We start from the raw sequence: 13,154 nt of genomic DNA, 5'->3' as shown, positions 1-13,154 counted from the left end.
CTAATAATATTAAGTTAAATAACAACAAAAAACAATTTTAATAGACCTTACCTTCTATCTTAGAATCAATACTATGTATTGGTCCTAAGGCAGAAGAGTGGGTAAAGGTGGGGCAATGGGAGTTAAGTGCCTTGCCCAAGGTCACATAGCTAGGAAGTACCCGAGGTTAGATTTGAACCCAGGATCTCTTTAGGCCTGGATTGATCCACTGAGCCACCTAGCTTGCTCCTGACAACAGATATTTTCAATGGAAGGAAAGAAGCAATTCCCTACCTACCCTTGATTCTATAGTATAGTGATTAGACTCCTTTTCTGAGTTGAAAAGATTATATAAAACTAAGGCACATTATAACTAATATTGGGAGCAGACTCTATTCTTAACTTTAATGTGTGTGTGTATAAAGGATAAAGGAATTGAACTGACCATCTATTGCTCTGTCAGAGGTTAAAATAATAAAAGATTTAGTAGCACATTAAAGCTTACAAAGTACTTTACAGTCATCATTTTAACTTCACAACAGCCTTGTGAGAGAGGTACAAAAGTGTTAAAATTAAATTACTAACTCTAGGTTCTTCGTTTCCATAGTTTATTAATATTAATTTAATAAAGAGTAGATTTTAGGATAATTATACAAAAGGTATCATTATTTTACAGAAAAGAATATAAGCTTAGAGAGTAAGTTATCCATGTGCATACATCTATTTAATGTCATCCAATTCATTTAATAAACATTTATTAAAACTCTACTATGTGCCTAGCTGTGTTAAGTGACCCTGGGCAAGTCACTTAACCCCCATTGTCTAGCTCTTACCACTCTTCTACCTTGGAACCAATACACAGTATTGATTCTAAGATGGAAGGTAAGGGTTAAAAAAAACCCCAAAACTACTATGTGCCAGGCACTGCGGTAGGCACTGAGGATGAAAAGTCCAAAAATGTCTGTCTTTACCCTCAAAGAGTTTACATTCCACAGGGACATCCACCCTACTGAAATGTAAAAGTATGGCAGGCACGATTCAAACTCCAGCCTTCCTGTCTCTGAGCCCTCACGTCCATCCACCATGCCTTCCTGCCTCTTGGCACCAGACTTGCGTGCTCTCCCACTACGTCCCACTACTGAGCCGATAAGTCTTTACTGTGTCTTAGTCTAGCATGAAGACGCCATGATTAAAACCAAATGGGAAAATTAAAGTTCCCTTTGGAGAAAACCATAAACGATGCTTCCAACGTTCATGAAGACCAACTCTAAGAAGATGTCGGTGTTATTCTGACTTTGTCTCTGAACTAGCACTAGGGCGGCTTAAAAATGGAGATGCTGTTAACTGGCAGACATCCCCAAGCATGTGCTGTGGGTGACAATCAAGACACCTGAACGTGGACTCTGTTAGAGCGCCTGACTTGGGAGTGTTTTTATTTCACAAGGTCACATTTGCTCTAAGAAGGACTTTTCAACTATCATTTCTCTGAAGGCATTCAGATAACTTACAAAGATTTATACCGGAGGCAGAGCTGATATATATATATATGCATATAGAAGCATATATATGTATGCAAATACATATATATGTAAATGCTGGTCTCTTATAATGGTTAATATATGCTTCTCTGTCCCCAAATTCTTCCTGAGTGCTTTTCAATGAAATGTGCTGTTAAAACAATAGCAACACGCGAGGAAAGGAATAAAAATGTGAACGCCACACTCCATCATGGATCCAAGGACGCCTGGAGAGAATGAGAGATCTGCAGTCAGAGTGGTTCCATTTGGTTCCACCAGAGTCCTGAAGGTGGTCTCCTGGCAGTGGTATTTGGTTTATCCTGGATTTGAAGAGTCAGATGAGCATGGCTGGGTCTCCAAATTTGCAAGGTCCATTGAATGAGTCGCTCAAGGTGAGGGAATGCTTAAAGAAGAGTGTTTTGGTTTTCCTCAGAGCAAACCAGAGGTTTTTGGAGTGAATAAGATGGGGGGCATTTAGGAGACTGGACGGATGATTCGTGAGATGTTGGGTAATTTCAGTGACGGTCAAATCTGTTTAGTCTTTTTCTTCTCATTTCATCTTCTGGAGAAATGTTGAAGCCATAGGGTGGGGGGCCATTGTTAACACCAACTGTAATTAAAAAAAAAAAAATCAAAGTGAGACTCAGATGACCTCTAGGCTGTCCCTGGTTATTTATCATTCAGTGAACAACCCTGGATACTGAAACTTGCTGTTATGCTACTTTGGTGCCATCTTCATATAAAAAACAACAGCAACAACAAAAGCTTTGGAAGATGAATCTGAATGGGGGGTTGGTTAGCTTATCATGACCCTAAAGCCATCAAGTCCAAATGTTGTTTTACAGATGAGGAAATTGAGGCCCCCCCAGAGAATGCCGGGGTCACACTAGTCAGTGTCTGATGAAGGATCTGAACTCAGTCTTTCCTAACTCTAATTCTAGGGTGCTAGCCATTGTACCACGGAGGCACTTCAGGCTGGACAGACAAGGTGGAAGGGTCAGATATCTTAGAGTATGATTTGTCAAATGGCACCTGCACAAGGTTCCAGTAACCAGGAGTAGACAGAACAAAGTAGTTAAATATTTCTTTTTTTTTTTTTAAACCCTTACCTTCCATCTTGGAATCAATACTATATATTGGTTCCAAGGCAGAAGAGTGGTAAGGGATAGGCAATGGGGGTTAAGGGACTTGCCCAGGGTCACACAGTTAGGAAGTGTCCGATGCCAGATTTGAACCCAGGACCTCCCATCCCTGGGTCTGACTCTCAATCCACTGAGCCACTCAGCTGCCCCTCAAAGTAGTCAAATATTTCACAACTATATCTGTGTCCAGGGAGTAGACAGTGAGATTTAAAATAGGATTTTAAAAATGTTTTTAAAAATATCTGTAAATGCCAGAAAATTATACTATCTCTGGCATAAGGGTATTTATTTTGAGCTGTTATTAACAGACAAGTCTCAAAGCTTTTGGGGCAGAAATACATGTCTTTCCCCAAAGCCTATGCCTGGTATCTCCTCTGTCTCCTCATCTTCCTTCTCTATCACCCTCTTTTTCCTCCCTGTTGGCTTTCCCTACCCCTTCTTGCTGGCTTGAACTCTATCTGCTTGGATTGCACGAGGACCCACAGGGGACTCTGGACCATATGCTGGGATGCTGCACTCAGGTATTGATCAGTACATTCAGGCTGGCAAATGAGAAAGGCAAGCAGGATGTTTGAAAGGGATCACGTGGTCTTTTTCATTGCTAAAATAATAACTGGAAAGACGGGCTCCCTCCCAAAGAGGTAACAAAAGAGCTTTCGGAGACTCAGGGCGGTTCAGCCCTTGGCAGAGATCCTCAGGTAGCATCACTTACAAGGTCCTCGTTGTCGTGTCGGGAGTGTTGCACCAGGTGCTACGAGAGGGGTACAGATGGTCCCCTTCCATTAAGGAGCTAACCCTCTAATCTAATAAAATGACCTCCATCTTTTCCAGGGGCTAACAATCACATAAAGGCTAGAATAACAAAAACAGGACCATTTTCTAAGTAAATGGAGCAGAAAGCCAGGCAACTTTTCATTGCTATAGAATGTCTGAGCTCCTCAGCTTGGCATTCAAGGACTTCTGTTGGAAGAGATTTTATAGACCAAAATCAGTGCCAGGGAGAAACATGCCCTCAACAACATTCCCAAAAAGTAGCCACCCAGCCACTCTTTAAAAGGAAGCCTTCATACAGGCCTAGAGATGGGAGGTCCTAGGTTCAAATCTGGCCTCAGACACTTCCCAGCTGTGTGACCCTGGGCAAGTCACTTGACCCCCATTGCCTACCCTTACCACTCTTCTGCCTTAGAGCCAATACACAGTATTGACTCCAAGATGGAAGGTAAGGGTTAAAAAAAGGAAGCCTTCAATAAGAGGGAGTTGGGGGGGACAGGTCCACTCCCTCCAAAGGCAGCCCATTAAACTTTTGGATAGCCTTAATCATTGAAAGAATCCTTTTTTACATTAACCCTCAATCTACCTTTCTGTCACTTTCGCCTACTTATTCTAACCATGGGACCCAGAAGAACAAGTGAAAAGTAGCAAGATGGTGCAGTGGTTAGAGCACCATGTTTGGAAAGCTGGGGTACCTGAATTAAAATTTAGCCTCAGATACTTCCTAGCTATGTGACCACAACCTTTGTCTACCTTGGTTTTTCCCTCTATAATACGGGTATAACAATAGTATTTACCTCCTGGGGTAGGACTGTGAGGATAACATTTTGAGATAATACTTGTATGTATTTTGCAAACAATGTGTTATGCAGGATGTCTCAAAAGTGTAACTTTAGTTTAAAATTTCATTGACTTTTGGAACATCCTTGATAAATGCCATCATTTTTATCACCATCATTATCACTATTATCTTCATCATCGACATAATCTCCACCATCATCTTCATCACCATCTCTCTGTGACAACCCTTCAAATACCTAAAGGCAACTGCCATGTTCACTCTGAGCTCCTCTTCTCTAGGTTAAATATGCACAGTTCCTTCAACAGACTCTTGTAGGAGAGGTCCTCCATGTCCTTCACTATTTTTGGAATTCTCTTCTGGATGTACTCCCATTTTGTCCAAATTTTTCAAGAAATGTGATGCCCAGAACTAACCCTATATGTCCTTGGTCAAGATGTCTCATTGAGGGCAGAGTACACTGGGATATTTTATATCTGTATCTATATCTAGATAGATAGATAGACAGACAGACAGACAGATATAGATAGATGGATGGATGGATGAATATAGATATAAACACACAGAAATAGATATAGAGGGATTTTTAAAATATCCATCCATCCATCCATCCATCTATCTAACCATCCATTTATCCATCTATCTCACCATCCATCCATCTGTCTGTCCGTCTATCCATCTATCATCTATCTATCTATCTATCTATCTATCTATCTATCTATCTATCTCACTATCCATCTATCTATCTATCCATCTATCTCACCATCCATCCATCCATCCATCCATCCATCTATCTATCTATCTATCTATCTATCTATCTATCTATCTATCTATCTATCTATCTATCTATCTATCATCTATCTATGCATCCATCCATTCATCTATCTGTCTCTCCATCTATCTGTCTATCTATTGTTCACTTCATTCTGGACATTAAAACCGTCTTCATTCTCCAAGTTCAATCTGTAAATCTTTCTCCCCGATTCATTCAAGACAGCCTAGTATCCCCCTTGGACCAAATTCCCCCATAAAATGTCAAGTCATTGCATCTTCCCTCTCCTTTCTCTAAATTGTCTGGAATAAATTCTCCCCAAATCAAAGGTTCAAGTCAGGATAGGCTGGGCTAGCTTCTCTAGGTACAGAAAAGACTGCTATAGGGATGGGGAAGAATCTGAAGATGAAAATTTTGGTCCCTCCCCTCCGGAGCTTATTATACTCTAGGAAATTCTATTTTATAGACTGGCCCCTCCTCTTTGGGGGATGATTATTAAAAGTTCAAAAGTTCCAGATACACCTGCAAATGGTACAGTCAACATCCTTTGTTATTCCATATGGACACTCTTTTGTGTGATGTCGTCCAGATTCTCCTTCTGCTGACTTTTCTAACAGTTGCTTTTAATAACGACAACAACTAAATATTTTCAATTGCGCTGGTGATTGTGGTTCAACATGTGGCAACCCATTCCAGATGTCCATGAAACTCGTAACTGGCTGTGAGCAGATTCAGAAGCAAGCTCAACGTGGCAACCTCACTTCAGAGAGCCGCAGGGAATGAGTTCATGCAAGCTGAAGTCGACTGCAAGGTCCCAGAGGGGCCCACACTGTACTCTGGCCTTTCCTCCAGCTTACTCTTCAAAGAAAGGGCACAAAACCAAATATTTTCCTGAACTGGGAAGGCTCTATCAGGACAAAAGGGCAGACTGTAGAGATACCGACACTCCAGGGGTCCAAAGGATGATGGTATCATGGGGATGGCTGAAGAAGAAGAAGAAAACTGTGATTGGGAGTGACATGTCTAACACTGAAGGAGACTGGAAACTGGACAGAAGAAATGCCCCAAGGATACACTATAGTACAAAAGCAAGACGTGTAACAAGTCAAAAGGGCAGACAGATCCATCCTGTGTACAGAAAGCAGAGAGTGGACTGTTCTTTTTCAACTGACATGAAAAAAAAATATGAAATAGGCTGGCCATCATCATTAAAAAAAAATCTTGGACCTCTGATTTCAGTGGTATGGGAACTCTTGGTATGGAAACTCTATCTCATCTGAATCTTCTCTTCTCAAAGGGTGGCTTTTAAAGAGAGCCAATGAGGAGTTAAATGGTTTGTTCATGATCACACCGCTAGTATATGTCAGGCAGCACTTGGACCATGTTTGATTCCAAGGCTATTTCTCTATCTACCTTGTCATTCTAATTGATTTTTAGAATCCAGCATAAGGTAAAGGAAGAAAAGAGGAAAGGAAGGAGGAAGGAAGAAAAAAAGAAAGGAAGGAAGGAAGGAGGGAGGGAAGGAAGGAAAGAAGGTAGGAAGGAAGGAAAGAAGGGAAAAAGGGAGAAAGGGAGGAAGGGAAGGAAGAAAGGAGGAAGAGAAGAAAAGGAAGAAAGAAAGGAAGGAAGGAAGAAAGGAAGGAAAGAAGGGAGGGAGGGAGGGAGGAAGGGACAGAGGAAAGGCGGAAGAAAAGGAAAAGAAGGAAGGAAGAAAGGTAGGAAGGAAGGTAGAGAAGAAGGAAGAAAGGAAGGGAGGGAGGGAGGGAGGAAAGAAAAAGAGAGAAAAAAATAACTTTTTCCTGTGATTTACCATCTTACATAGAATGAGTTCTTAAGAACCTTGCCCAGGATCCCATAACTAGTAAATATCTGAGCTAGGATTTGAACACAGCATTTCCTGACTCTAAGCTCAGTACTTATCTGACTGCTTGTTTCTTGCCACTCTAAATCTATGATCCTGTATTCAAGAAAGACCTGGGTCTAGTTTCAGCTTTGCCATCTTCTGAGTGGTAAAGACTAGGCAACTGATGTTAAGTGACTTTGCCAGAATCACACCACTAGGACGTATCTGAAGCCAAATTTGAACCTGGAATCACAGGTCTCTAAGCCTGGCTCTCATTCCACTAAGCCACCTAACTGCCCATCAGCTCTGCCATCTAAGAGCCTTTTGACCATGAACAAGTCTCTCTGAGATTATGCTTGAGCCTCAATTTCATTATCTGTAAAATGGGGCTAATGATACCTACGTTGCTTGGAAGGAACAAATATGGGAAAAAAGCATACAAGAAGGGTCTCAATAGTTATAAGGATTAAATGAATAGAGGGTAACAGAATTCAAAGGCAATCTATTTTTGAGATTCCAATATCCAAAAGTTGAAACTATCTATTTAGTTTAATTCAGTCCCATCAATGCAGAGTAATACTTTATCTCATCATACAGGGTCCTTTGTTCTCCAGGGGGTTATTTCTATGCTTGAGGTAGTTGATTAAACCCTTTAGACCTTCACCTCAGCATTTTCTTGGGTTCCTGAGAAACCTACTCTTGAACACTCTTACCCAAAGCTCTCTAGTTCTACATATGACGTGTGGAGTCTGGATTATCTCATACCCTGGCACTGATGGGTTTTCTGCTTTCCTTCTCTTGCTTTGAAAATTCTTAGTTGAATTTTGACCCCTCCTGCTTTCCCTGTAAATTTGATGTCAATCAGTCTGTCAACACCTTGTTTCTTGGGAGCCTCCTTTGTCAGTCCATCAACACTGTTTTCCAAGTGGCTGCTAGGTGCTGAAGAGGTTGGAGGCTTCCATCTTGCCCCCTTTTTATCTCCTCCTCCTTTGTCTACTTCATTCACCAACACTCCAGGATCCAACTTTCTTCCTCTGTGATGCATGGGATTCTTTAGAGATGGACTTGGGGTAAGGGGTAGGGGGATGTGAGGAATTTAGACATTTTCTCACAGGATTCTAGAACCAGACCTTGTTAAATAAACTCTCTGATCAACATTTTAATGTGAGAAACATTTTAACTGAGAAAAACCAGGAAAGGTAGCTTCAGCTAGAATAGATGGTGTCACTATTAGCAGTATACTGGGCCCCATTAAAAACAGGCTGAGAAGACGGAGCCTAGCAATGTTCCAAAGATTTTCAGTTATTGTTTTTTTAAGGGTTGTTTTTCATTAAAATACACCAAAATGGAATTAGCTAAGTGGCTCACTGGAATGAGAGCCAGAAAAATTTCAGAAGAAGCTCACGGGCTCAAATTTGGTCTCAGAAGAGTCCTAGTTGTGTGACCCTGGGCAAGTCACCTGCCTCAGTTTCCTTATCTGTCTAATGAGCTGGAGAAGGAAATGGCAAATGTCTCTAGTATCTTTTTCAAGAAAACCCCAAATACAGGTCACAAAGAGTCAGGCATGATTGAAATAACTTAACAAAGTTCAGTGACAGACCCGTGTAAAATGCAGGGTTGGGAATCCAGCCTGACTTGGAGAAGAATGGAGTCTGCTTTGAAGGATCTCAGGAACACTAGCCCAGATTAAGATGATTGAGCTCAATCATCCCGCTGGAAGTTGGACAGTAAGATCTACTGACTCATTCCATCTGCTCCTAGTACTTTATCAAAGATGCTGTATAATTCAGCGACCGACCTTCGCATTCTCCTTCCAAGGGGCAGAGGCAATTTCATTCTGATAAGAATTGCTAAAAAGAGCAAGCAGATTTAGAAGCTGACAAGTTTCCATTCCACTCACTGCTCGGGTATTTCACTGGCTAGGAGTCACAGTGTTCATCTATGACCTGATGATAGCTCTGCACCGATCAGAGAAATCCTACTAAAATGAGATCAGAGGGCATTACACCTTCCCCTCAAATGAGGCAGCTTTAATGCCTTTTTTTTTCCTAGACAAGCATCCGCATAAATCACCACCATCCTTTGGGGTTGCTATTGTCAAGTAAGGGCAGTGGATGATCAACACACTCTCTCTCTCTCTCTCTCTCTCTCTCTCTCTCATTCCATGGATTGCAAAGAAAAATTAAAAAAAAAAAAAAAAAAAAGCTCCCTGAAGGGTTGAGTGTTAAATTTTTTAATTCACTGACTAAAAAAAAGTCAACACGAGAACTTGGGACCAATCATAAATCTGACATTTTTGAGAAGGAAAGGGAAATTTTTGGTAACAGTAAGAGACACTCATTTCTTGAAAAGCTCAATAAGCATGATTTTATACATTTAATACATCTTGTCTCACTCAAAAGGAACCCATAATCATGTGTACTGACACATCATTATAAATGACAAAGGGATAATCATTTAGAATTCAGGGGTTCTTAATCTTTTTTTGTGTCATAGACTCCTTAAAAATAGTATGATAATACTTTAATAGAATAAAATGTAATTAATTTATAAAACTAAAATGAACAAATATAATAAAATAACTATTATAATTAATATTGTAATTAATTTATAAAACTAAAATGAACAAATATAATAAAATAACTATTATATATTTATTATCATCATTAATAAAATATTATAACAACAACAACAACAATAGCCTACATTTATAGAGCTTAAGTTTTGCAAAGGACTTTGTGTTCATTTTAACTCTTCACGGTAGTGTATGATGAAGTCTACAGACTCCTTTCTCAGAATAATGTTTTTAAATGCATAAAATAAAATAATTGGGATTGCAAAGGAAAACAAGTATCTTGAAATACTGTTATTGAAATAATATCAACAAAAATTTACAGAGTCTAGGTGAAGAATACCTAAAAGAAAAATAAGGGAACACATTCAACTCTATCTCCTAAATTTGTAAAATCATCATACCGTTGATTTCTAGAACTGGGGACAAAGGTTGAAAAGAAGAAATCCCCACAGAAGCCAAGCCATGGCCACTGGCTTTTTAGTTAATCACTTCTTGTCTTACTCACATTTGTCTTAAAAGAACGATTTGATGATTAAGGTGACTAAATCAATCATTCTGGGGCCTCCCCTCCCCACTTTCAAACTAGGTAGTAGCTTAGAGAACATCCAGTAATAAAATTTCCATAGCTGACCCTCTACAGATGTTATCTCATTTCTGGCTCCCACAATGCTGGGAGGTAAGTGCTATTATTCAGATAACTTTCTCTCTCTTGGCCTCTGTCTCTTAATCTATAAAATGAGGAGGTTATACCAGAAACCCTTTAAGATTTCTCTCAACACTACATGACATTTTATGACTCCCTAAGTCTTTCCATCTATTTTGAGAGCTCCAGCAATATTTGGTGCTATTAAGATTAGAATGAGCATTTTTGGTGTTAATATTGCTTGGGTAGAGAAGTGGACAATGGATCCCCACTGTTAAAAGCAGGCCAAGGCCTGAACACTTTGTTATTTTATAGACAAGTACATTTTCAGCAGGAAAAATAATCCCATACTTCTGGGAGCAAAAAAAGAAAAGTATTTTCTAAATGTAGGGTCCTGGAGTTTTCCTCTAATTTAATCAACTTGTTTACATCTTTTTAAAAATTTACTGCCATACTAGTTTTAGCAAAGGGAGATAATATGTATTTGGGGTAATGGTTTCTGAAGAGGGTCTGAAAGCTGAAGTTGATTTGCATTTCTAATGGTTCTCTGGGTAAGGGACTAGGTCAATCAGCAATTGGGGAAGTCCCAACGTTTGCTTGTCCTATCAAAAGAGTGTCTTTGGTCAATGGTCCAACATTGATGAGTCAATCACACCTGGTGAGTTGGTAAGTTGCAAAGAGGCCACAAGCTTCAAAAGACTGCCTTTCCCCATTGGGATTCTTTTGGCCTATAAATTTCTCCCAATTAAAAAGTGATCCGGGAATAATCTCCAAAAGAATAAAAGGCATGATTTGGAAGACTAAAGGAAATGCAAGTTACAAGCAAATTTTACAATAGAAAAAGAAAAAGAAACTGATGTTGAAGAACCCTGGTTTCAAATCCTGTCTTTGACATTTTATAGCTGTGTGACCCTGGGCAAAGGTGCTGAATATCTCTGAGCCTCAGTTTCCCTCTCTGTAAAAGGGGAGAAATAATGCCTATAGAACCTATCATCTAAGATTGTAATAAGAATTAAATGAGATGTGTGTAAAACTATTTTACACTATGTAAACTATGTTTACATATACTTTACATATAAAAACTATGCTATAAATACTTTAACCAACCAACCTAAGAACCCTAGTCTTCCATGATTCATAATCATTCCCAAGGTACATAATATGCTTATAATGACCTCCCCATCACATACTCACTCACACATTCATATCTTCTTCAGGGCTGTCAGTTCTGCCTCAGTAGGTAAAGCTCAAGGTTTTCTTTTTTAGAGAGCTTTAAGATCAAAGAGGCAATTTCCATAAGCTTCAGTTTCTTCCCCTCTAAAATCAGTGTGGTCAAACTCAAATCAAAATGGGAGTCACTAGCCTGGACAGAAGGATCTCTGCTGGCCATATACCAGCTTAGTTTTAAAAATGCAACATTATCGGGTCAGCTAGCAGACACAGTGGATAGAACACCAGGCTAGGAATTGGGAGGACATAGGTTCAAATCTGGTCTCAGACACTTCCTAGCTGTGTGACCCTGGGTAAGCCTAACCCTTGCTTGTCCTTCTGTCTTAGAGTTGTTACTAAGACAGAAAAATAAGGGCTTTAAAAATAGAGGAAAAAAATGCAATGTTATGTACATTTTCTAGTATTTTTGTTGATTTTTGTTTTTTGTTAAATATTCCTCAATTACATTTTAATCTAGTTATGGCCATACTTGGGAATGTTTGACATCTCTGGTTTTGATGACATCTGAAATCTCTTCTCATTAGTTTATGATCCTTCCCTAAATCCACATCTCTCCCTCTTCCCAAGATTACTCCCTTTGCTTGGATCTTTACTTTTCTATTTCTACTCTTTACCATCAACCATCCTGTACAAGTCCTAGCTTACAAAACTAACTGCAAACTCCTTGAGGGCAAAAGATCAGTGTTCTCATTTGTTCTTTCTGTCTGTCTCCTTCCCTTCCTCTTTCCTTCCTTTCCCCTACCTCCTCTCTCTTTCTCCCTCACTGTTTCTCTCTCCCCTTCCTCCATCTGTATCTCTCTTATTTTTATCTCCAAGGCCTTGCACATAGTAGGCGCCTAATCTACACACAATTTCATTTTCAGTGACTCTCACTATTTCCATCTTCCAGCAGATGGAAGCAAAGTCTTACAGAGAACGCTAATGAAAGAAACTAGGACAAATTCCAGTCAACAAAGCATTTCGCACAGTAAGCAGAATTCGGGTTATTTTGAAACAGATGGGCCCTACGGAAGCTGCTGCACTGGATATTATGAGGTTGTTTATTGTCTAGTTGGTCTGATACCCAGGGACTATTTGCCAGCATCCAGCAGTTTCTATGTCACATTAGGTTTCCTCTACAGCCAAGTTAAGGGAAAGTTCACTGAAATACATAAATATATAGCTTGCTCCCTCCCCTCCCCCTCAACCCAAATAACTAATCATAATTCAGAACTAGGCCTAGAACTTAACGTTTGAGGTTCTACACTGTACCTGGTTATTGAAGTTTTTTTTCTAGAATTACTTGCAGCCTCTCTACCATTGCAAGAATCTAATAGCATACCCCAAACCCTAATCTCACTCTTGCCCTCCAACCCCTGCCACCACAGTACCTTTACTGAGTCTTGATTGATTGATTATTGATTTAACAAATGATTTATTATTTATTTACATTTTTAAAAAAATCGATAGTTTCTGAATTTAAAGTATTTCTAAATATTCTCAAAAGACTTTTTTATTCCAAATCTCTTCCAAAAATCTTTCCTCTTTGTATCTTTCTCCCAGCTATCCCAATGTAAGGATTTGAGGTAAATGATTCTGCTCTTAATTCCATATCACTTTTTCTGTGGTGGGGTCCATCCAAAGGTTCAGCCCAATTCTTTTCTAGGTCTAAGCCTATGCTCATTTGCATGGGGTAGGACTCTGGGGGATAGTTGTTAGTGCAATGAATCCTGGAAATCTATCAATGCCTCCAGCATTGACTTGACATTTCCTGCCAGGGGAAGTTTTTTCCCCCCCTTTTCTTTCCCCTTAATTACTTGGCTGATAACCTTAAGTGAATTGGCTGCTTCTGTCCTGGTGGGGCCAGGCTTAGGGACTGCCAAAGACTAGTCTTTGATGTTGGG

General features: G+C 39.7%; 1 protein-coding gene across 2 annotated transcripts in view; it reads right to left on the bottom strand.

The window, feature by feature from the left end:
- Positions 1-845: 845 nt before the first annotated feature.
- The window catches only part of RHBDD1 (rhomboid domain containing 1), a 126,327-nt gene continuing 114,018 nt past the window's right edge, over positions 846-13,154 (bottom strand). For both annotated transcript variants that reach the window (XM_044670794.1, XM_044670795.1), the window contains one exon: positions 846-2,106. In XM_044670794.1, coding sequence (XP_044526729.1) covers positions 2,012-2,106 — 95 coding nt within the window. In that variant the 3' untranslated portion in view covers positions 846-2,011. The remainder of the gene's footprint in view (positions 2,107-13,154) is intronic.

This window comes from Gracilinanus agilis, chromosome 3 (genome assembly GCF_016433145.1).
Source record: "Gracilinanus agilis isolate LMUSP501 chromosome 3, AgileGrace, whole genome shotgun sequence".
NCBI classification, from domain to species: domain Eukaryota; kingdom Metazoa; phylum Chordata; class Mammalia; order Didelphimorphia; family Didelphidae; genus Gracilinanus; species Gracilinanus agilis.
The sequence above is the reverse complement of the archived record's forward strand: the minus strand, read 5'-3'. Positions and strand labels throughout refer to the sequence as shown.